The sequence below is a fragment of the Heterodontus francisci genome, chromosome 8 (genome assembly GCF_036365525.1).
Source record: "Heterodontus francisci isolate sHetFra1 chromosome 8, sHetFra1.hap1, whole genome shotgun sequence".
Taxonomy (NCBI): Eukaryota; Metazoa; Chordata; class Chondrichthyes; order Heterodontiformes; family Heterodontidae; genus Heterodontus; species Heterodontus francisci.
In genome coordinates this window covers 23,206,492-23,229,996 of record NC_090378.1, presented here as the reverse complement: position 1 = coordinate 23,229,996, position 23,505 = coordinate 23,206,492, and the positions used below count along the sequence as shown (strand labels likewise).

At 40.2% G+C, this 23,505-nt stretch overlaps 1 protein-coding gene across 6 annotated transcripts in view; it reads left to right on the top strand.

Annotated features, from left to right (window-relative positions):
• Positions 1-23,505, top strand: part of LOC137372691 (ecotropic viral integration site 5 protein homolog) — a 308,742-nt gene that overhangs the window by 111,855 nt on the left and 173,382 nt on the right. For 4 of the 6 annotated variants that reach the window (XM_068036790.1, XM_068036785.1, XM_068036786.1 and 1 more), the window contains 9 exons: positions 2,188-2,262; positions 4,623-4,748; positions 5,360-5,503; positions 5,716-5,805; positions 5,914-6,011; positions 6,371-6,431; positions 10,146-10,199; positions 13,493-13,525; positions 14,199-14,339. In XM_068036790.1, the coding sequence (XP_067892891.1) occupies positions 2,188-2,262; positions 4,623-4,748; positions 5,360-5,503; positions 5,716-5,805; positions 5,914-6,011; positions 6,371-6,431; positions 10,146-10,199; positions 13,493-13,525; positions 14,199-14,339 (822 nt within the window). The remainder of the gene's footprint in view (positions 1-2,187; positions 2,263-4,622; positions 4,749-5,359; positions 5,504-5,715; positions 5,806-5,913; positions 6,012-6,370; positions 6,432-10,145; positions 10,200-13,492; positions 13,526-14,198; positions 14,340-23,505) is intronic. The other 2 variants (XM_068036787.1, XM_068036788.1) reach the window with 2 other exon arrangements.

Below are 23,505 nucleotides of genomic sequence, written 5' to 3'. Positions count from 1 at the left end.
GTCACAATATGCTAAAGCAATATTACCTCAGGGAAGAGGATAAGCCAGTACAGATATATCTGGTAATTGGGACTGTTGAGAAGGAAAAGGCTAGTGAGGATGAGGCAGAAGCAGGCCTAGGAAATTCTCAGATTGAACCTTCAACTGTCAGATTAACGAATACAGAATGGCTAGGAAAATTAGACTATATTCTTTTCCACTTAGAGGCAAAACAACGTGAAGGCCTAACCAGGTTTTTCACAATGTTCCAAAAGGATTGTAGAGATAAGCCAGGATGTACAACCTTAGCCATATGTGATGTGGGTATAGGGGGAACCATTCCTTTAAAACAACATCCTTGCGCTTGGGTCCTGACAGACAGGTCCAAGTGGAAGCAGAGGTACAATGCCTGCTGAAGGGCAGCTTAGTTGAACCTAGTCAGGGCAGTTGGAATTCGCAGGTGGTCTTGATATCTAAACCTGGTGGGTCGGCTCAAACTTGCATAGATTCTAGAAAAGTAACTGCAGTAAAGAAGGCAGACTCCTTCCCAAATTCTAATTTAAAGGACTGTATGGACAGAGTGGGCAACACCATGCGTCTTAAAGAGTCAGAGATGTAGGAGGGATACTTCAAATTCCTTTGATACCCCAGGGTAAGAAAAAGTCAGCCTTTTTTATACCGTATAGGGTTTTCCAGTGTCAGGTGATGCCGCACAAGTTAAGGGGTACTCGAGAAACTTCTCAGAGAATAGTGAACCCAGTTGTGGTCAGTGCTGCGAGCTGTGCAGTTCACCTGGCTGAGGTGATGGACAATAGGGACATTTGGAAGGAAAACACAAAACAACTGGAAGACTATGTTTGGAAATTTGAAATGGGTTAATTGGGACAACTTTTTGAAAATTTAACGGCGAAACTGTTCTGTGGAACTTGTTGCTGTAGTCCTAACATTTTTTAAAGTTGTATATCTGTAAATGTAGGAAAAAATGTTAGTTTTTTTCAATTTGTATTTTTTACATATTGTATGAAATGCATTTCCAGAATGGCGCTTCATTCTGCCAGGGGCGGAGGTGTTATGATCTTGCTGTTTTTTTTGAGAAATATGTGGTGTGTCTTTAAGACAGCAAAGGATCGGTACTGCTTTAAGAACAAGCAAGCCTTAGGAGTTATTGAGAAGTGTCATTGTGGTTGCTGTTGGATACAACCATACAGAGTAGGAACCAACCAGCTTAAAATGTGCATCCTGGTTGCCATGGATGCAGCCACTCAAACTGAGAATTGATCATACCATGTTGCAGTTAAGTTTTGAGCTGGCTTTTAGTGGCGACAGACTGTTCTAACAGACAGATAGCTGGGCCAGCATGAACTGAACAGAGATCTCTGTCGATTTAAACTGAAGGAAGGGAAGCTAGACTGTGACTTTTATTATCCCTCAAAATTCTGACGCCAAATTAATTCATTGAAAAGTGTTTGTGAGTTGTTGATACGTGGTGGTCATCACTGGACGAAAGAGGAGTTGAAGCTTGGATGCTGGACATTTTTTCTTCCCTCATCGGACCTTGGAATACTGCGAGTGGACTTTAATTAGACGACTGTTTATCGGGAAGTGTAAATGTGCAAGAATACTAATTTTTCTAATTTTAAGTGTTTTTATCTTAGTCGTGTTTAAGAATTTAGTTTTTTCTAATAAACAGTTTATTTGTTGATCTAAAGACACCTGGTTGGGTTTGCCTCATTCGGGGGTTAAATAGATGGTTCAATTCAGCTGTGGATTTCTTTAATTTGAAAAGCTTAAAGTTTAAAGTGATATGTTAGGCGATCTGTGGAGTGGTGGGACTGAATTGACAGTGCGTTGCTCCCACCGCAGTTAGAATTATATATTTTGATTGGTGGCTTTGTCTTGAGCGGTTGGTCGTAACACAGTTGTTGCGAAACCAGCAGCAAGGAAGCAGTTTCTGTCTGTCTAAATCATGCACACTTGATGCCGGCCTTGTATATAGGGATAACCAGTGAGTAGATTGATTTAGATACCTCTCCAGTCACTTATTCAGTCACTATTGCTCTGTGATTGTAGATTAAAAATGAAGTGGGGGGATACAAAATATTCTAGTTTCTGCACACACATTTGTGGTATGCAGTGTAGTTGTTCTGAAATTGGTTATTTTGCAAATTGTCTGACCAATAAGCTTTACATATTTATTTCTGTTTGCAGGCCTATTCACTTGTAGACCGTGAAGTTGGTTATTGTCAAGGGAGTGCTTTTATAGTTGGACTACTTCTTATGCAGGTATTTTGCTTTTAAATTTAAAAAGTCACTGTTGAGTATTGTTTCTGGCCTTGGTGTGAGTGTCAATATCACAACATATGCAGCTTCTGATTTAGCTCATCTTGGTTCAATACACCGGGGCTCGTTAATAAACCGATAAGAGTTCACAAAAGAGGTGGTAAGAAATAGGAGGTGGAGTAGGCCATTCAGCTCTTCACGCCTGCTCCGGCATTCAGTCAGATCATGGCTGATCTTCTCTCTCAACTCTACCTTCCCACACTATCCCCAAATCCCTTGATGCTCCTCGTATCCAAAAATCTACTGACCTCTGTCTTGAATATACTCTGAGCATCCACTGCTCTTTAAGGTAGAGAATTCCATAGTTTCACAACCCTTTGAGTGAAGAAATTTCTGCTCATCTCAGAGTGCTAAATGGCTGACCTCTTAATCTGAGACTGTGACCCTTAGTTCTAGACTCCTCAGCTAGGGGAAGCATCCTCCCAGCATCTAACCTAATCCCACAGGAAGGTTTAAGATTAGCAGGTGGTTTCATGCACTGATGCCTGGAGTGTCTCAAACTCTCAACTGCAAGATCTGAAGCCCTCCATTCAAAACATACCTCTGCAGCTTCTGATTTGTCTAAATACATCCCCACTTCCACCTTTGCCTTCGTCCCCAACAAAACTTCCACTGCCTTCTACTACGATAGAGTCACCTGGAGGGACTCGAAACTCCTTTTCACCAGTGCTTCTAAAAACTATCTACTCCCTTATCCTTAACTTCAACATGTGAGGAATGCATGAATATTTTTTGTCACCAAGATGAAGGCTATCTATTCAGTTCCCTGTCTTGTTTTCCCCCATTCCCTTTGCCCACTAGTCACTTTCCTACTCTACTTTTTCTATCATCTCCCCTCCGTTATCTCTGCAAACTCAGCTTGTTCATGAAAACTGCCTGCTGCTCCCTCGACCCTGTTTCTAATAAACTGGGAAGCATTCAATGTTCCTTCCTGGCACATGGGCTAGCTGGTGTTATACATGTTTCCTGCATCTCAGTTATTGTCCTCATCCCTCTCAAAAGTGCAGTCATCAGCCCCAAAAAGAAATCTATTTGACACTTCTGTTGTTACTAATTATTGTCCCATCTCTGACCTCCCTTTCATCTCCAAAGTCCTTAAGAGTGATTTTCAGTTGCTTATTTATCATATTTTACTCCAATTGACTCAAATTGTGTTCTCCCCTGATGTTCACATCTGCGTTTCCAGCTCGAGTCACTGTTTGGATATCCAGTAACTTCAGCTGGAAACATATATGGGTCAGGACAGCATTGGTGGTAGTTGTAATGGCCCACATGGTACGATAGTCTGTCAGGACTCATTATTTTGGCAATGACCACTTTGACAAGTTACCCGAGGGTGAATGGTGCCAATGAAACTGTACCACAGAGTGATGTCAATGTATTCAGGAAAGGGAGGAAAGAATGAAGAAAATTGGTGATAAAGGAAAGAGAAGAGAACAGCACTTTACAGGTATAATTCTCAGAGTAGCGGCTGGCATACATTTTTGTTGCTAGTTAATTGGAGACACTTGCAGGAATAATTAAGAATTGGCTTTCTCTTGTCAGTTTTAAAACTATCCATTTTGAGGTTATCTTCCAGTTGACTTTCAGCATTATCCATATGTTCACCAATCATTGTTGTTTTGATCCAATTTCCGGGTATTTGGTGTTTGGCAGAGCAGCCCTATTAGAATCATACCTCTAAGGTTCTCATTGTCTTTCTTCCTTTTATTTTCCACCAAGAGTAGATACTGTGGGAAATATATTTTTCATAAACAGATGGTAATGAAAGCATTTACAATACCATCATACAGATGTTTTTGCATTGATGTGAAATATTTTCAGATGCCAGGATGACAATCTGATTCATGACTGTACTGAAGCTGATAGGTATGGGATCACATCTAGTTTGTCATCTCGCACCACTTGGGCAATTGACCTTTTATAAATCTTTCTCCCTCAATGTTTTTGAAGTAAATATCTTGTATGGCCCTCTAAAAGCAAGTGTGATCATATCTCGCCAACTTTGAGTCAAATCCAATAATAATTGTATAAGAATGTATATGTAGTCTCTTATTAAATGTTAGTTTGATTAAGTTGCGGAGGCTCAATTTATGAATTTTTTTCAGTTTATTGCAGAAATGTAGGAAGAGGTGTATACATAAAACACTAATCAACATAAAATTAAAAGCTGACTAAAGAAACTTATATTGAAAGTTGTTACACATATTCTGTGTAACTTGAATTTTAAGTGCATGCAAGTAATACATGTGATTCCCTTGGATCCTTCCAGTCTTAGTGTGTGTCTGTTTTCTCCTGTGAAGATGCCAGAGGAGGAAGCATTTTGTGTTTTTGTGAAGTTAATGCAAGACTACCGACTCAGAGAACTTTTCAAACCCAGTATGGCTGAGCTGGGCCTTTGTATGTACCAGTTTGAGTGGATGATACAGGTAAGAGAAAGATAAAATTAAATGAGTGTCTGGATATATTCAGAAACTGCTTAAAGTTACCATGCTCTAAAAAATCTTAGCACAAACCAATCAGCTTGGTCTGATTCGTAATATTAGGTATTGTGAATTACTAATGTGAATTGAATATTAATTCACTTAACAAACTAGTTTTATTTACATTCTTATACCATTGCATATATGTCTCGTTTGTTTGTCATGCCCTGTTTAATAGATGATTTGTAATATTTGTGTCCATTAATATCGGCTGTATCATTACATGACATCTTTGAAAAAGTCAGTGCCTTTAAAAGAAAGGAATATTCCTTCCAATGGGACAATCTTCAAGAATGATCAGAGGACTTAATTACTAGGAGCAACTGACTTGTACTTCAGAATAGTTTGGTTCAAGGTTTAGTCATTCCTGGTTTTCCTCCAGAATTACATTCACTTTATACTTCATAGAACATGGCCTCATGAACATCACACTACACACAGTGACCATAAAGCTGTCACAAAAAGATTTAAATATGGGCCTTAGATATGTATAGTTCAAATTATTCAATGTAGCCATGTCACTTATGATTATGTTGGTTAATTTGTTTTACGTACAGGAACAACTGCCAGAACTTTATGTGCACTTTCAATCCCAGAGTTTCCACACCTCCATGTACTCGTCTTCCTGGTTCCTAACCATCTTTCTGACTACATTTCCGTTACCAGTTGCTACAAGATTATTTGACATATTCATGTCAGAGGTAAGTTATTGTGTAATTATTCAGACTTAAGCCACAAGTAATACATTATATCTGTTTGGTTGTTACAGTGAAGCAGTAAAGCCTTACTCATTCACTACCAGTTGCTGCAGAAATGTGCCAATAAATTTTTTTTTATTAGGACTGGAGTAGGAGAAGAGCCATGATGTTGAAATCATCCTTGTTCAGATTTCACTGTTTTTGTATTTTACCAGGGTCTAGAGATTGTTTTTCGTGTTGGGATAGCTATACTACAGGCCAATCAGGCAGAATTGATGCAGCTTGATATGGAGGGAATGTTACAGGTAAGAAACTTATTGTTTCTGGTTTTTAAAAAAAGTGATTTTTGTAGTTTGTATAATTTAAAAAAAAATTCCACAGTATTGACTAGATCTATGAAATTTTTCCACTAGCAATTTCAAAAGGTCATTCCACATCAGTTTGACAGTGGTCCTGACAAGTTGATTCAAGCGGCTTATCAAATTAAATACAATGCAAAGAAGATGAAAAAGTAGGTATTGGATACAGCTCCATTTTCCTTAAATATACAGAGTATTGAAGCTGCTTTCCTAGAATTATCAACTTCGACAATCATTGTACATACATATTCTGACTTTCCTTTAAGTGGATAAAGAGAACAGAAGTACAAAACCAGACAATTAGTCAGGCTTGCTGCTTTCCTGCTGCTGTAGGTACATTTTTCCTGGTGAGCACAGGAAAATCTGTAGTTATGTGAACTACATTGAGTTGGACATGTGGCTTCTTAACTTTAGAATACTACAGTATCAGAAAAGTTTGATATTGTCTTGATGTCTTGTCTGGTGTACATTACATATGTTTCACATACTGGATGCGTATACTTCTTGTCAGGTTGGAAAAGGAATACACTACAATAAAAAATAAGGAGATGGAAGAACAAGTAGAAATTAAGGTAAGTGATGAATTACTTCACTCAATGGTTATAAGGCAGGTAAAATAGCATGCAAGAGCAAAAAATTATACTTTCTGTAGTACCTTTAATGATGCGAAACAACCCAAGGTGCACACAATAGTATTCTGTCTCTGCGACTTTTCTGTCCATCCAGACGTATGTTGTGCATTAAGGAAATATGTCATTGTTGTGTGATAGTACTGTCATAACTATAGAATTAACACGTCATACATTGATTACTGCTCCCACAGTTCAGCAATGCTTCAGTCTGTATTTTTAGTCCTTTTTTCACTCATTGTTTCTTTCCACCCTGTTTTATTTGCTTTTTCACCTTTTTTTCAACACTTTACCTCTCCTGAAATCATTGATTCCCTGCTGTGGCACAGTTCAATGGATGCCAATTGCACTCTGAAACATTGGCCAAGTGTCATTTATTCATGTCTAACCCCAGGCAGGCTTTTCATCCTGATCCCTCCCTGCCCCTCCACTTTGATTTGGTCGAGCATACAAGTGTGCAAATGGCAGAGGACATATTTCTCTTATTTGAGTATATTTACTATGTGCATGCATATATGTGGATGAGCGCAGCTTCCCCCGCAAAAGACTAGGCCAAAATTAAAATCAAGGGAGAGGTAGAAATGCAACCAACCTTGTCTCCAAGTTGCAGTGGATCTCATCCCAGATCCACTGAAAAATTGGTGAGGGTGAAAGTTAAAAGTCTGAGTGCAGGCAATTTGACCATATGGGGTGGGAAATATTTTGGAGGAGCAGGAAGCTCAGCTAATCATAGAGTCATTACTGTAAGCAAGGTGGCCATTTCGTCCATCGAGTCCACACCGGCTCTGTAGAGTCAGTCAGTCCCATTCCCCCGCTCTATCCCCATAACCCTGCAAGTTTATTTCCCTCAAGTGCCGATCCAATTTCTTTTTGAAATTATTGTTTGTCCCCGTTTCCACCACCCTCGTAGGCAGCGAGTTGCAGGTCATTACCACTCGCTATGCAAAACATTTTTTTCCTCACATTTCCCCTGTATCTCATGCCCAAAACCGACAAATCTGTGTTGCCTTGTCCTTGTACCATCGACTAATGGGAACAGCATTTCTTTGTCTACTTTATCTAAACCTATCACAATCTTGTAATTTCCATTAGATTTCCTCTCAATCTCCTTTGCTTCATGGAAAACAACCCCAACTTCTCCAACCTAACCTTGTTGCTTAAAGTCACACATCCCTTGGAACCATTCTGGTAGATCTTCTCTGCACCCTCACATCCGTCCTACAGTGTGGTGATCAGAACTGGACACAATACTCTAGTTGTGGCCTTGCAAGAGCTTGATAAAGGTTCAGGATAACTGGCCTGCTTTTGTACTCGGTATCCATATTTGTGAAGCCCGAGCTGCCACCTTCAAAGATCTATGCACAAAAAAACCCAGATCCATCTGTTCCTGCACATTGTTTAGAACTGTGCCATTAAGTCTACATTGCCTCTCCCTATCCTTTCTGCCAAAATGCATCACCTCACACCTCTCTGTATTAAATTTCATCTGCCCCTTGTCTGCGCATTCTGCTAGCCGATCTATGCTGTGTTGCAGTTGATTGGTATCATCCTCCCTGTTTGCCACACCTCCAATTTTGGTATTTGCAAATTTTGAAATTTTATTCTGTATTCCAATATCCAAGTTATTTATATGCATCAGAAAAGCAGTGATCCTCGCACTGACCTTTGGGGAATACCACTGTTTACCGTCCTCCAGTCTGGAAAAGCAATCATTTACCACAACTCACTGTTTTCTGTCCTTAAGTCAATGTTTTATCCAATTGGACACTATTCCATGAGCCTCAGTTTTGTTCACCAGCCTTTTATGTGTTACTTTGTCAAACGCCTTCTTAAAATCCATATAGACAATATCCACTGCATTCCCTTCATCAACCTTCTCTGTTACTTCATCAAAAGATTCAATTAGATTAGTCCAACACAATCTGTCTTTTACAAATCTGTGCTCGCTCTCCTTAGTTAACTCAAACTTCCCCAAGTGCTTGTTAATTTTTTCCCCTGATTATTGTTTCTAAAACCTTACCCACCACTGATGTTAGTTAGTAGGAATGTCCTTAGACCCTTTCTTGAACAAAGGTGTCATATTTGCCGCTTTCCAACCCTCTGGCACCTCCCCTATATCTAGGGAAGAATGGAAGGTTATTGCAAGTGCATCTGTTATCTCCACCCCCACTTACCTTAGCAACCATCCACTCTAAAGCATAGCCAGCCTTTCCAGTACATCCTACCTATCAATTTTCATCCAATCCATTGCCTCTAACATCTCTGCTGCTGCCGATATCTTGTTAGCATCCTCTTCCTTAGGAAACACCAATACAAAGTACTCGTCCTAATAGGAGGTCATTTGGCCTATTGAGTCCATACCGGCACTCCGCTGAGCAATCCAGTTAGTACGACTTCCCCGCTCATTAAGTATTCTGGTCTTGCCTTGCACCCCTAAGTATATAATCACCCTCTTTGTCCCTAATAGGCCCCACCCTGCCTCTTACAACCTGCTTACTATTTACATGCTGGTAGATGATTTTTGGGATCCCTTTATGTTAACTGTCATTCTATTCTCTTTGCCAGTCTTATTTTCCTCTTCATCTCCCCCTCAACCTGTTGTATTTGGCCGGGTTCTTGCTTGAAGAATTAATCTGACATGCATTGTATACATTTTTTTGTTTCATTGTATTCTCTTCATCTAAGAAGTCTTGGCTTTGGTTCTCCTGCCTTTCCTAGCCTTTACCTGAAATGTCTCTTCATTAAAGACCATCCAGTGTTCTATTACAGTTTTTCCTGACAAACTTTGGTTCCATTTTACCCTGACTAGAGTCCCTCTCAAGTTCTACTTTAGATTGTTCCTTGCGCTTCTCCATTTCTAATCTAAACCTTATGATGCGATGATCACTCTTATCCAGGTGTTCCCCCACAGAAACCTGGTCCACTTGGCTCACCTCATTCCCCAGCACCAGATCCAGGAATGCCTCCTTCCTAGTTGGGCTGAGACTATACCAGTCAAGAAAGTTTTCCTGAACACATTTCAGAAATTCCTCCCCCTCCTTTCCCTTTACTGTAATATCATCCCAATCGATACTTGGGTAATTAAAGTCCCCCGGTACCACCATTCGATAGTTCTTGCTCGTCTCTGTGATTTCCCCGCAGATTTGCTCTTCTACCCGACTCTCACTTTTTGGAGGCCTATAGAATACCCCAGTAGCCTGATTGTACCCTTTTTGCTTCTCAACTCTAACCAAATGGATCTTGTTCTTGCCCCCTCGAAGACATCCTCTCTTTCCAACACTACAATGTCTTCCCTAATCAATACTGCCACCCCCTCCCGTTTTTTCCATCCCTATCTTTTCTGAACACTTTGTACCTGTGAATATTAAGCGCTCAGTCCTCAACATTTTTAAGCCACGTTCATCTTCACTTCCCTGATGCAAGATGTTGATGCTGCAATTCTTACTGAACTGCCTTTGTTTTTCTGTAAGTCTTGCTTTTTGGCATTTTGTTTAAACAAAAAATAAGGAAAACTGCAAGCAAAGCTATTAAAGCTAAAGATTTATGCCGCCTAGAGTGTAGATTTTCTTAAATCTAGAGCTTTTCAATTCAGTAGTATTTTTTAAAGAAGGAGGAAATACGTAATGTTATTCAGAATGTATTTCTTCCCATTGTTAGAGGTTACGCACAGAAAATCGACTCCTGAAACAGCGCATTGAAACATTGGAAAAGGTGAGTAGTATTAGGTTGAGTTATAAATATCTGAAGTAAGATTTTAATGTAAAAACATAATTACTGTTTATTAAATAATTAAAAATTATTAGATCTAAATTATTAACATTCTATGGATTTCACGGAGGGTGTTTCACCTGCTTATCTGATCAAAGATGGTTTGGAGCCAACAAAATAGCCTGGCTTATTTACTAATAGTACTTGGCTCAGCGATACATTAATACCAAGCAAAGAGAAATGTGTTATATAATGCATTTAATAAAATTACACTAACAGAATAGACTTATACTAACAACTATTTTAAGATTATCAGTCGAGCTCGCAATGTGGCTCACTTATGCTTGCTAGCTCAGGGACCTGTCCTCTGCAGGCAAAAGGACGATGTCCAGGTGTTGCGATTTTTTTGAATTAAACAAAGCATGAAAACAGTAGTTCCCTGGTGCATTCTCCATGGCTATGCCTTGAACAGAGTTGACCTGTCAACTAATCAGCCCCCTTTTCTCATGCAGTATAAATTGTTGCTCCCTTTGAAGTTTTGCATTCTTGTCTGTCCTGATGAGTGCAAGACCAGAAGTTTCGACAGCATATCTCTTTTCTCAGCAATACATTTAATAAATGCATGATGGGAATAAGCTGGTATTCTTTTGAAGTATATGGGGGCTGGGGGATGGTAAACAGCACTTATGTCATGCTAAAGGTGTATTTTCATTCCGATGAGCAACAAGAATGATTTTCTCATCATTTCAGTATGCTGGCCTGTTTGTCATTGCAGATTCCATGTTTAAGAATTGAAGTTTAAGCCTTAAGATTTTTCAGATTGATAGGAGCCTTCATTTCTTTCTTACTGACTGCCTGTTTGGAGGGGCGGGGGACGGGGGAAAGAAACAAAGGACTGCAGTATCGTAGTAGAAAAATTAATGGCTAGATTGAAGGTTATCCATTTTGCCCTCCTTCATCTGAGATAACTGCCAGGTGACTTGCTTGATGCTGCTGTGCAACAGGCTGTTTAAAAGAAGCATTAGAAAAACTGGAATGATGTGCCAACTTTTCTACAAACTGTTGCTACTCCCACCACCTGCTGAACACACTGTACAGTGAATCGTGGGTACTGATTCACTTACCAACACTCTGCATATTCTCATGCTGCTTTCCAGGGCTACCACTCCAATGCCATCTTTTAATGCATCTTCCACAACTTTTAGTCTTCCCATGCCATTCACCATCCCAATATGAGAGGGCAACATTATCTGGGACTTGACTGTTGCTGCTCCTTTTCCCCTCATATATGGCCTGCCAACGTTGGAAACTCAGTGTGTTAAAGTTGCACATGGAAGTCTCTACACTGATCAGTGCTATTTGACTTGAACAATTATAGATATTAGAATGGATTAGAGTCTCTTGGTCATTCAGTCATATTTTTCTTTAAAAAAAAAGGAATTATCCAATAATTTGTATGAAGCAGCTGCAGTACAACAGCTCGATTTTTAAGTAGAATTAACAGATAATTCAAATTAAGGGACTTCAACTTGAGAATAGACTAAAAATGACAGATGCATTTGCCTAATTTGCTGTATGTAAATAGTGTCTGTCTAAGCTTTCAGTACTAATCAACTGTGCTAGTGCTGTCCATTTACTAGCTAAACTTTTTAACTCTGTTTCTTTAACAAGGATTCATTTATTTACTTCTTAACCAGAGTTATTTAATGAGTTCTTACCATGTACATATTTGCTTCAGCTAGTGATTTGCTGAGATGTCCGATCAGAGTTGGCTAGTTAGAATAGAGCTTTTAATTGACACAATATATTCTCAACCATTTGTGGCATATGCTTGTAACACTGACTTGTACTTGCCTCAATTTTGTACATTTCAATGTGTTCCACCTAATTCAAATAGTAAATGAATAAAAGTACTTCAATAATCAATTTCCATCTGAGTTGGAATTGCTTTTTGTAATTCTGTGGAGAATCATCCTAAAAAAAAAATGCCCAAGCAAATGAAAACCTCTACTTAAAACAAAAATTAATACTTGCATTATCAGCTCACCTGTATGAGGTAACTACTTTATTTGTCAGTAACATATGTTTTATTTCAACTGATAAGCTATTGATTTGTTAATTCTTTATGGGTGAACTTTTCGCACTTCTAATTGACTTATTGCAATCTTGATTGCCTTTCATTGTTGTTTGCTTCTCTTAGTTTTGGATAGAACATGAATATGCATGCAGAACTAAGTTCCATCAAAATAGGTGCAAGTCATATTCTGCACATCAAATTTTGCCTAGATTTGCAGACTAACACATCTTTCAGTTTAGTGCTAAGTTTTCTGTTTAATTTTGTCTAATTTTGTCTAATTATCTGAAAACATACAAAATGTGTTCATTTGTGCCTTGCTTTAGTGATCTATTCTGTGAGCCATGCTGTTAAGCGATGACAATTGATTTATAGTGTTATGATTTATGATTATAAATGAGTAGTCTATTTACAACGCAGAAGATGAATGCATCAAAATACCATGTTGTAGAAATTCTGATTAGCTTGTATCTTACGGTAGAATTTAAGTGGTGGTTATTTATAAAGCAAGTGAAAGTATGCATTTCTCTAAGTAGCAGCATGATGGGTATGACCTGCTGAATGCTTCTTTGCTTTGGTTAGTTTTATAAGCTGCATTGGAAAATGGAGCACTAAAATTGTGAGTACTAATGTGCAGTAGTTTCAAAGTTAATTGAAACAATGGAAGTTCTGTTTAGAAGATAGTAAAACTTGTTTTTATGGCAAATGATGGTTTCATAGCACCTGTTACAGCAACTACATTTTTCTGAAGTCTAAAGTTGGAATAATAGCTTCTAACAATAGCATGGCTTTTCATTAAGTATGAATCTAGTGGTACAAAGTACGACTCACCCCTATAAATAACATGCTCGAGACAATAACTAGCTTTTTGCGTTGCAAATTTCAGTGTTTACTGCTGATCGAACACCTCTGTGCTTTGCTAAGTCTTCCTGTAGAACATGTCATGCGAACTTTTGTTCACTCTCCACCTACTTTCAGACTGTGTAATATGTAAGTTTAAGTATCAAAAAGGAAATAATTTGAACTATTTCAGAGGCAAAAAGGAAATGATTTGGGTCATTTCAAGGAGGAGTGATTTAAACAGGGCACAACACCTTCCAGAATTCTTGTACAGTTTCTCTTCTATTAATTAGATTTTACAGCTTATTTTATCACTGCTTCTTTTATGTTCATTGTTTTCTTAGACTTTCTCTTATATCTGTCTGGATTTTTTCCTTTGTAGGAAAGTGCTTCTTTGGCAGATAGATTGATCCAGGTACAGTTCCTCGTCCTATCCATGTCTTGTAATATGGATAAATAACTGCATCCCTTGAGAAAGACTGTTGCCCTTTACTGCTGTTTACAGTTTCTTCCTGTATTGCAAAAAATTTGAAGTGATGACTTGTGTGTTTCTGGAAAATGGTTACTTTTTGAAAAGTAGTAATAATTGAATTATGCAATTTCTTTGCATTTCAGTATTACCTGAGGTAATTAATAATGAAGGGAAAAGAAGTGTCACTTCAATGGAATAAATGCCCAGTTGAAATTAAGTCCATTATACATAGCAACAACAAAATATATTTTTAGTAAACCTATTCAGTAAGAGTTTTTTTTGCAGATGACCATTCCAGATGCACATTTTAAAAGTTAGATTTATGTAAATGAAGGAGTGTTTGTCATTTTAATGCATGCGCAGCTCCTCACTAACTCTAAGTTTTCTAATTCAATCAAGGCCATTAATTCTTACTACATGTATATTTAGCAGAATTGCATGTAGAAAATTTGGTAAGTGCCTTACATTGCTAAACAGTATGCTTGGGGGAAAAATCTTCAAATAATATCTAATATTTTGTCCTCTGGGATGCATTACTAATCTACCAATGTAAATTAGAAAATTTTTCACGACTCCCCCACACCAATCTTTATTCCCTGCACAATTGTGTCCTAAGGGACAAGTGACAAGGGCACAAGAGGCAGAGGAAAACTACCTCATTAAACGGGAGCTGGCCACCTTTAAACAGCAGAGTGATGAGGCTAGTGCTAAGCTGGAGAAAGCTCAGAATGCCATCAGGGAGCTCCAAGAGCAACGGGTAAGGAGGCTGGCAGCATCATCTATTTCCTGTACTTCATTTGCTTAGTTTGCATCTTATTGTTCATTCCATTTTGTCTCTGTTTCAACTCTGCAGTTATTTTTATGTTTGTTCAATAATGGAACATAATGCTTTACATTACACTTTATGCTTTTCTTCCTCAGGTGTTGCCAATTCTGTACTTGTTCTAGTCTAGTTCTTCCTGGTTTTCTTGCTTTTTGCAGATTAGCACAAAATCCATAATTTATATGCCAGCAGTCTACTATAGACCTGGATCATCATTACATAGATGTATGTAACTTACTTAAAAATTACTGAGTTCTCACATTTTTGGCAACTATAAACATTGCTCGTAATCTCTTAAATAGACAGCGAAGACTATTGAAAAATGATTAAATACTGAGGCTTGTAGCATTTGTAATTGAATAAACTACTGGAATGTGGGATTGAAATGTTAACAATTATAATTCTTTTTATAATATACATCACCCACCTTGGCCTTTGGTTTGGCTAATTCTACTTCAATATAAGATCATATCTTAATGTATTTGAAGGCAGGAGTTTTCGTAAAAGAACAAAATAAATCATATCAAAATTAAAATTATTTAACAGTCTAGTGAACTTGTGCGAAGGAGCAAAAGGACTTCAGTACATGTTGCTACCTTGTTTCAAGGTGAGAGTTAATCCTGATACTTTATTTGTATAAATTTCATGTGCAAGATTTAACAGTTGATAGTTTATAAGCATTAACTGAATTAGTAGATCCCCTGGTACACTCAGAGCATAAATCTTTTGTTGTAACAGTGTGATTGCATACAGATACGTTTAGCTGCTGGTATGATTACCATCTGAATTTAACAATCATTTAGCTTTGTAGCTAAAGTTTTGGATAGTTTAAAAGCAATAATAGTAAGCAGTGTTTGAATTTTACTTCTGGATTTGAGTGGGTCCAGATTTGTTTTTTTTTAAACCATCCCAATGCTTTTTTCTGTCCAAACATGCTTAGACAGTGTTGACTTGTTCTTTTGCGCCTAGACAGCTCACTAAGTGCTGAATGCAGCACACAATGACACTGATGCAGCGCCAGCCCTCCCAATTCTTTATTCCGTGTGCACCCTTTGTAATTGCCTTATATTTTCATGTGTGTTTGATTTGTGTTTTGGATGGCTGTCTGAAACTATGCTGTGGAGTGAGGATGGATTGCAGTTATTTGTTTTGAGAAATTGGTCCACGCTGAGATCTATATTCACTTATTAAGTATGGTTGATATCCATTGCAGTTTTATATATACACATGGGACTTAAGTTTCATGAAAAGTATTACCAATTTATTTTCTTTCATTTTAATGCTAAGTACCAGATGGCATTTAATTGACCTGTCCAGAAAGTGGCAACAGTTTCTGGCAGATGACGCCTGGAGGGGAGTAGTGGGACCCTTGTTTGAGGAAATGCCATCAAAAAGCGAATGAGTTGATCCTTGAATTAACTAATGACATCCACAACCTGCAAGCTGTGACACAGTTCCACCACAACAACAACTTGCATTTATGAAATGCCTTTAGCTTAGAAAAATATCCGAAGATGTTTCTCAAGTGTAATCAAAGAAATCATAGAAAGTTTAAGGCACAGAAAGAGGCCACTTGGCCCATCATGTCTGTGCCAGCTGAAAAATGATCCACCTATTCCAATCCCACCTTCCAGTATTTGGTCTGTAGCCCTGCAGGTTACAGCACTTGAGGTGCATATCCAGACTTGTTTTGAATGAGTTGAGGGTTTCTGCCTCAACTACCCTTTCAGGCAGTGAGTTCCAGACCCCCACCACCCTCTGGGTGAAAAAGTTTTTCCTCATCTCCCCTCTAATTTTTCTACCAATCACTTGAAATCTATGCCTCCTAGTCATTGACCTCTCTGCTAAGGTGAATAGACCCTTCACCTCCACTCTATCCAGGCCCCCCAACATTTTGTAAATTTGAATCAGATCTCCACTCAGCCTTCTCTGTTCCAAGAAGAACCCCAGTCGATCCAATCTTTCCTCTTAGCTGCATTTTTCCAGTCCTGGCAGCATCCTTGTAAATCTCCTCCGTATCCTCTCTAGTGCAATTAGATCCTTTCTGTAATGAGGTGATCAGAACTGCACACAGTACTCAAGTTCTGGCCTAACCAATGAGTTATACAGTTCCAGCATAATCTTCCTGCTCTTCTATTCCATACCTCAGCTAATAAGGGAAAGGATTCCATATGCTTTCTTAACTACCTTATCGACTTCTCCTGCTACCTTCAGGGATTTGTGGACATTCACTCCAAGGTCCCTCACTTCCTCTACACTTCAGTATTTTCCTATTAATTGTGTTTTTTTTTGCCTTGTTTGACCTCCCCAACTGCATCACCTCACACTTCTCTGGGTTGAATTCCATTTGCCACTTTTCTGCCCATCTGACCAGACCATCAATATCTTCCTGTAGCCTACAGCTATCCTCCTTGCTATCTACCCCACGGCCAATCTTTGTGTTATCTGCAAACTTCTTTATCATGCCCCCGACATTTGAGTCCAAATCGTTACTATATACCACAAAAAGCAGGGGACCCAGGATGGAAACCTGTGGAAAGCCATTGGAAACAGTCCTCCAGTTGCTAAAACACCGTCAACAAGTACCCTTTGTTTCCTGCCGCTGAGCCAATTTTGTATCCACCTTGCTGCATTTCCCTGGATCCCATTGGATTTTATTTTTTCACCCAGTCTGCTGTGTGGGACCTTGTCAAAAGCCTTGCTAAAGTCCATGTTGACAACATCAACTGCACTACCCTCATCTATCTTGTTACTTCAAAAAATTCAATCAAGTTGGTCAAACAAAATCTTCCCTTAACAAACCCATGCTTACTATCCTTGAGTAACCTTTGCCTTTCCAAGTGACAGTTTATCCTGTCTCTCAGAATAGTTTCCTATAATTTGCCCACTACTGAGGTTTGGCTGACTGACCTGTAATTATTTGGTCTATCCCTCTCTCCCTTTTTAAACAGAGGTACAACGTAAGCAGTTCTCCAATCATCCAGCACCACACCTGTATCGAGTGAGTACAGGAATCAGGCAAAAATTGACACCGTCAAAAATATTAGGATGAAGTGACTAAAAACTTGGTGACATAGGTAGATTTTAAGGAGAGTTGTAAAGGAAGAGAGAAAAGTAGAGTTGCAGAGGGTTTTAGGGGTGGAATTCCAGAGCTTTGTGGCCTAGATAACTGAAGGCACGTCAACTAATGGTGGCGCGCAGCAGTGAAGGATGCACAAACTGTTGGAACGTGGAATTTTTGAAGGGCTGGAGGAAGTTACAGAAATAGGAAGGGGCAAAGCCATGAAGGGATTAGAACATTAGAATAAGAATTTTAAATTTGAAGCTTTGGTAGACCAAGAGGCAGTACAGGTCAGTGAGCATAGTGAGTGGAACTCATACCTGGAGCGGAGTTTTGATGAGTTCAAGTTTATGGAGGCGTGAAGGATGGAATGCTGACTAGGAGAGCATTGGAATAACTGAGCCTGAAGATGATTCCCCTAGTGTGGGATATTTTCATTACCTCATTAATTGTTAATTTTCTTTTGTGTGTGCCTTCATGGTGAGTGCTAGCTGGGCAACATCACAGCTAAGGCTGATCATCTCCTCACTTGACATCCATACGCACACTTCCATTGGGGATGGGGTCTACTGCACCCTGCACTTCAAAAACAAATTCCTCTAATTAGCGTAAATGTGTCCCGTCTCAATTACTCTGAACAGAACATCACAAATATTGGTTGGCTAGTTAAGTTGAGGACCATGTCTTACAGCACAGAAACAAGCCATTTAGCCTATGAAGTATGAACCATCTAGTCTAATCATGCACTCATGCTTGCTCCAGCATAATGCTGTGCCCTATTCAAATCGTCATATAACTTGGGAGGAAATTGCCAATCTGACTCCAGGTGCACTAAAGTGAAACTGATTGGTATTTTTATGAACTTCTGATGTGAAGAATTGGACCTATGGGAAGTGGATCTTAAACACCCATGCACCATGGTCATATGTCGCTGAACACTTTGGCCTGAGGCAAGGTGCATCTGGTAATGTAACTTGAGTCTGTCAGCTATGCATCACACTGTACAGATACCAGATTGTGATATCTGTAATTATAAAGGCAGCTTTGTAATCAAGGATTTCCAGTATATGATTTGCTATAAACACTAAGCTTTTAGTTTCCTTTATAGATAAAATTTGCCTACTGTACTTTGCAGTGAATCCTGTGACAGTATTTTGTATTAATATCATGCTGATCAATATAATTTCAAGAGTACCATTTAATCTGTTTTCGTGTTGTAACTTTTTGTGTATGTATTTCTATGTATTGTTGACATTGTTCTCGTTTTATTGAATTTAAATATATACATAGAAAGTGAATAAAAGGTTGTAATTTAATCTTGGGATGCAGAGACATCTGAGAGCTAGCTGGCTTTGTTCTCTTTAGTTTATGACTATAGCTGGACCTAATGATTAAATTATGGTCTCTGTTTCCAGACAATGAATATGTACATTGAAAATTTATGTGGCCTACAATGTGACAGAAAAAGTCATGCAATTATGAATTTTCAAACCTTTATTTGGAGAATATCTGAATTATGTTCCAAAAGGGATGGGTTATAAAACAATTTTGTTTGACATTATGCAGTTTATTTGAAATATTCTGTAAGTTTTAAGGTACTTGTGGATAAGGATAAGAGTAGTCCACGGGTGAAGGTGCTAAATTGGGGGAAGGCTAATTATAATAATATTAGGCAGGAACTGAAGAATTTAGATTGGGGGCGGCTGTTTGAGGGTAAATCAACATCTGACATGTGGGAGTCTTTCAAATGTCAGTTGATTAGAATCCAGGACCAGCATGTTCCTGTGAGGAAGTTTGGCAAGTTTCGGGATTCGTAAGGGCTAGAAGGCTGGGAACAGACGAAGCCCTTGAGGAATATAAAGACAGTAGGAAGGAACTTAAGCAAGGAGTCAGGAGGGCTAAAAGGGTCATGAAAAGTCATTGGCAAACAGGATTAAGGATAATCCCAAGGCTTTTTATGCGTATATAAAGAGCAAGAGGGTAACCAGAGAAAGGGTTGGCCCACTCAAGGACAGAGGAGGGAATCTATGTGTGGAGCCAGAGGAAATGGGCGAGGTACTAAATGAGTACTTTGCATCAGTATTCACCAAAGAGAAGGCTTTGGTGGATGATGAGTCTAGGGAAGGGAGTGTAGATAGTCTGGGTCATGTCGTTATCAAAAAGGAGGAGGTGTTGGGCGTCTTGCAAAGTATTAAGGTAGATAAGTCCCCAGGGCCTGATGGGATCTATCCCAGTATACTGAGGGAGGCAAGGGAAGAAATTGCTGGGGCCTTGACAGAAATCTTTGCATCCTCATTGGCTACAGGTGAGGTCCCAGAGGACTGGAGAATAGCCAATGTCGTTCCTTAGTTTAAGAAGGGTAGCAAGGATAATCCAGGAAATTATAGGCCGGTGAGCCTTACGACAGTGGCAGGGAAATTATTAGAGAGGATTCTTCGGGACAGGATTTACTCCCATTTGGAAACAAATGAACTTATTAGCGAGAGGCAGCATGGTTTTGTGAAGGGAAGGTCATGTCTCACTAATTTGATTGAGTTTTTTGAGGAAGTGACGAAGATGATTGATGAAGGAAGGGTAGTGGATCTTGTCTATATGGACTTCAGTAAAGCCTTTGACAGGGTTCCTCGTGGCAGACTGGTACAAAAGGTGAAGTCACACGGGATCAGAGGTGAGCTGGCAAGATGGATACAGAACTGGCTCTGTCATAGAAGTCAGAGGGTAGCAGTGGAAGGGTGCTTTTCTGAATGGAGGGCTGTGACTAGTGTTCCGCAGGGATCAGTGCTGGGACCTTTGCTGTTTGTAGTATTTATAAATGATTTGGAGGAAAATGTAGCTGGTCTGATTAGTAAGTTTGCGGACGACACAAAGGTTGGTGGAGTTGCAGATAGTGATGAGGATTATCAGAGGATACAGCTGGATATAGATCGGTTGGAGACTTGGGCAGAGAAATGGCAGATGGAGTTTAATCCGGGCAAATGTGAGGTAATGCATTTTGGAAGATCTAATACAGGTGGGAAGTATACAGTAAATGGCAGAACCCTTAGGAGTATTGACAGGCAGAGAGATCTGGGCGTACAGGTTCACAGGTCACTGAAAGTGGCATCGCAGGTGGATAAGGTAGTCAAGAAGGCACAGTGGCGCAGTGGTTAGCACCGCAGCCTCACAGCTGCAGCGACCCGGGTTCAGTTCTGGGTGCTGCCTGTGCGGAGTTTGCAAGTTCTCCCTGTGTCTGCGTGGGTTTCCGCCGGGTGCTCCGGTTTCCTCCCACAGCCAAAGACTTGCAGGTTGATAGGTAAATTGGCCATTGTAAATTGCCCCTCGTGTAGGTAGGTGGTAGCAGAATGGTGGGGATATGGTAGAGAATATGGGGTTAATGTAGGATTAGTATAAATGGGTGGTTGTTGGTTGGCACAGACTCGGTGGGCCGAAGGGCCTGTTTCAGTGCTGTATCTCTAAATAAATAAAGTAAAAAATAAAAATTGGCAAGTCATGCTGCAGCTGTACAGAACCTTAGTTAGGCCACACTTAGAATATTGCGTGCAATTCTGGTCGCCACACTACCAGAAGGACATGGAGGCTTTGGAGAGGGTACAGAAGAGGTTTACAAGGATGTTGCCTGGTCTGGAGGGCATTAGTTATGAGGGGAGGTTGGATAAACTTGGATTGTTTTCACTGGAGCGACGGAAGTGGAGGGGCGACATGATGGAGGTTTACAAAGTTTTGAGTGGCATGGACAGAGTGGATAGTCAGAAGCTTTTTCCCTGGGTGGAAGAGTCAGTTACTAGGGGACATAGGTTTAAGGTGCGAGGGGCAAAGTTTAGAGGGGATGTGCGAGGCAAGTTCTTTACACAGAGAGTGGCGAGTGCCTGCAACTTGCTGCCGGGGGAGGTGTTGGAAGCAGGTACGATAGCGTCGTTTAAGAGGCATCTTGACAAATACGTGAAGTGCAGAAGGTTTTAGTTTAGACAGGCATCAAGATCGGCGCAGGCTTGGAGGGCCAAATGGCCTGTTCCTGTGCTGTACTGTTCTTTGTTCTTTATTACATACTTATGTATTTTCTGTGATTTGTTCCAAGTTGTGTAATTAAAAACATAAGGTAAATTAATGAAAGCATAAAATAGGAAAGGGTATTTACTTGCTTTAAAAATGCATACTCACACATATTGATATCTTAAGACTCCCTCTTAAACAAGAGATTCACATCATTATCAAATAAAGACCCTAATGCAAATTTTCATTCTTAGGGGGAGGCGGTGGTGTATTGGTATTTTCACTGGACTAGTAACCCAGAGACCCAGGGTATTCCCCTGGGGACATGGGTTCGAAACCCACCATGGCAGAAGGTGGAATTTGAATTCAATTAATAAAAAAATCTGGAGTTAAAAAGCTAGTCTAGTTTTGGCTATGAAACCATTGTCGATTGTCGCAAAAACCAATCTGGTTCACTAATGTTTTTCAGGGAAGGAAATCTGCTGTCCTTACCTGGTCTGGCCTACACGTGACTCCAGACTCTTAAAATGCCCTCTGAAATGGCTTAGCAAGCCACTCAGTTGTACATAACCACCAGACATCTAAAATGAGAATGGCAAACCCTGCCCTATCGACCCTGAAAAGTCCTCCTTACTAACATCTGGGGTCTTGTGCCAAAGTTGGGAGAGAGCTGTCCCACATACTAGTCAAGCAACAGCCTGACATTGTAATACTCACCAAATTATACCTTAGAGCCAATGTCCCAGACATGACCATCACCAGCAGAGGTGGCGGCACAGTGGTATACAATCTGGAGGGAATTGCCTTGGGAGTCCTCAACACTGACTCAGGACCCCATGAAGTCTCATGGCATCAGGTCAAACATGGGCAAGGAAACCTCCTACTGATTGCAATCTACCCCACCCCCCCTCAGCTGATACGTCAGTACTCCTCCGTGTTGAACAGAACTGAGGGTGGCAAGGGCGCAGAATGTACTCTCGGTGGAGGACTTCAATGTCCATCACCAAGTGTGGCTCGGTAGCACCAGTGCTGGGCGTGTCCAAAAGGACATAGCTGCTAGACTGGGTCTGCGGCAGGTGGTGAGGGAACCAACAAGGGAAAAACATATTTGACCTCGTCCTCACCAGTTTGCCGACCGCAGATGCATCTGTCCATGACAATATTGGTAGGAGTGACCACCGCACAATCCTTGTGGAGATGAAGTCCTGCCTTCACATGACAATATCTTCCAACTTATTATGTGGCACTACCACCGTGCTAAATGGGATAGATTTCGAACCGAACTAGCAATGCAAAACTGGGCATCCATGAGGCACTGTGGAGCATCAGCAGCAGCAGAATTGTACTCCTCACAATCTGTAACCTCATGGTCCAGCATATCCCCCACTCCACCATTACCATCAAGCCAGGGGATCAACCCTGCTTCAATGAAGAGTGCAGGAGGGCATGCTAGGAGCAGCACCAGGCATACCTCAAAATGAGGTGTCAACCTGGTGAAGCTACAACACAGGACTACTTGCTTGACCAACAGCATAAGTAGCATGCGATAGACAGAGCTCAGCGATCCCACAACTAACGGATCAGATCTAAGCTCTGCAGTCATGCCACATCCAGTCGTGAATGGTGGTGGACAATCCAAAAGATAAGGCTGAAGCATTTGCAACAATCTTCAACCAGAAGTGCCAAGTGTATGATCCATCTTGGCCTCCTCCTGAAGTTCCCAGCATCACAGATGCCAGTCTTCAGTCAATTCGATTCACTCTGCGTGATATCAAGAAACGACTGAAGGCACTGGATACTGCAAAGGCTACGGGCCCTGACAACATTTTAGCAATAGTACTGAAGACCTGTGCTCCAGAACTTGCCGCGTCCCTAACCAAGCTATTCCAGTACAGCTACAACACTGGCATCTAGCTGGCAATGTGGAAAATTGCCCAGGTATGTCCTGTAAGCAAAAAGCAGGACAAATCCAACCTAGCCAATTACCACCCCATCAGCCTACTCTCAATCATCAGTCAAGTGATGGAAGGTGCCATTGACAGTGCTATC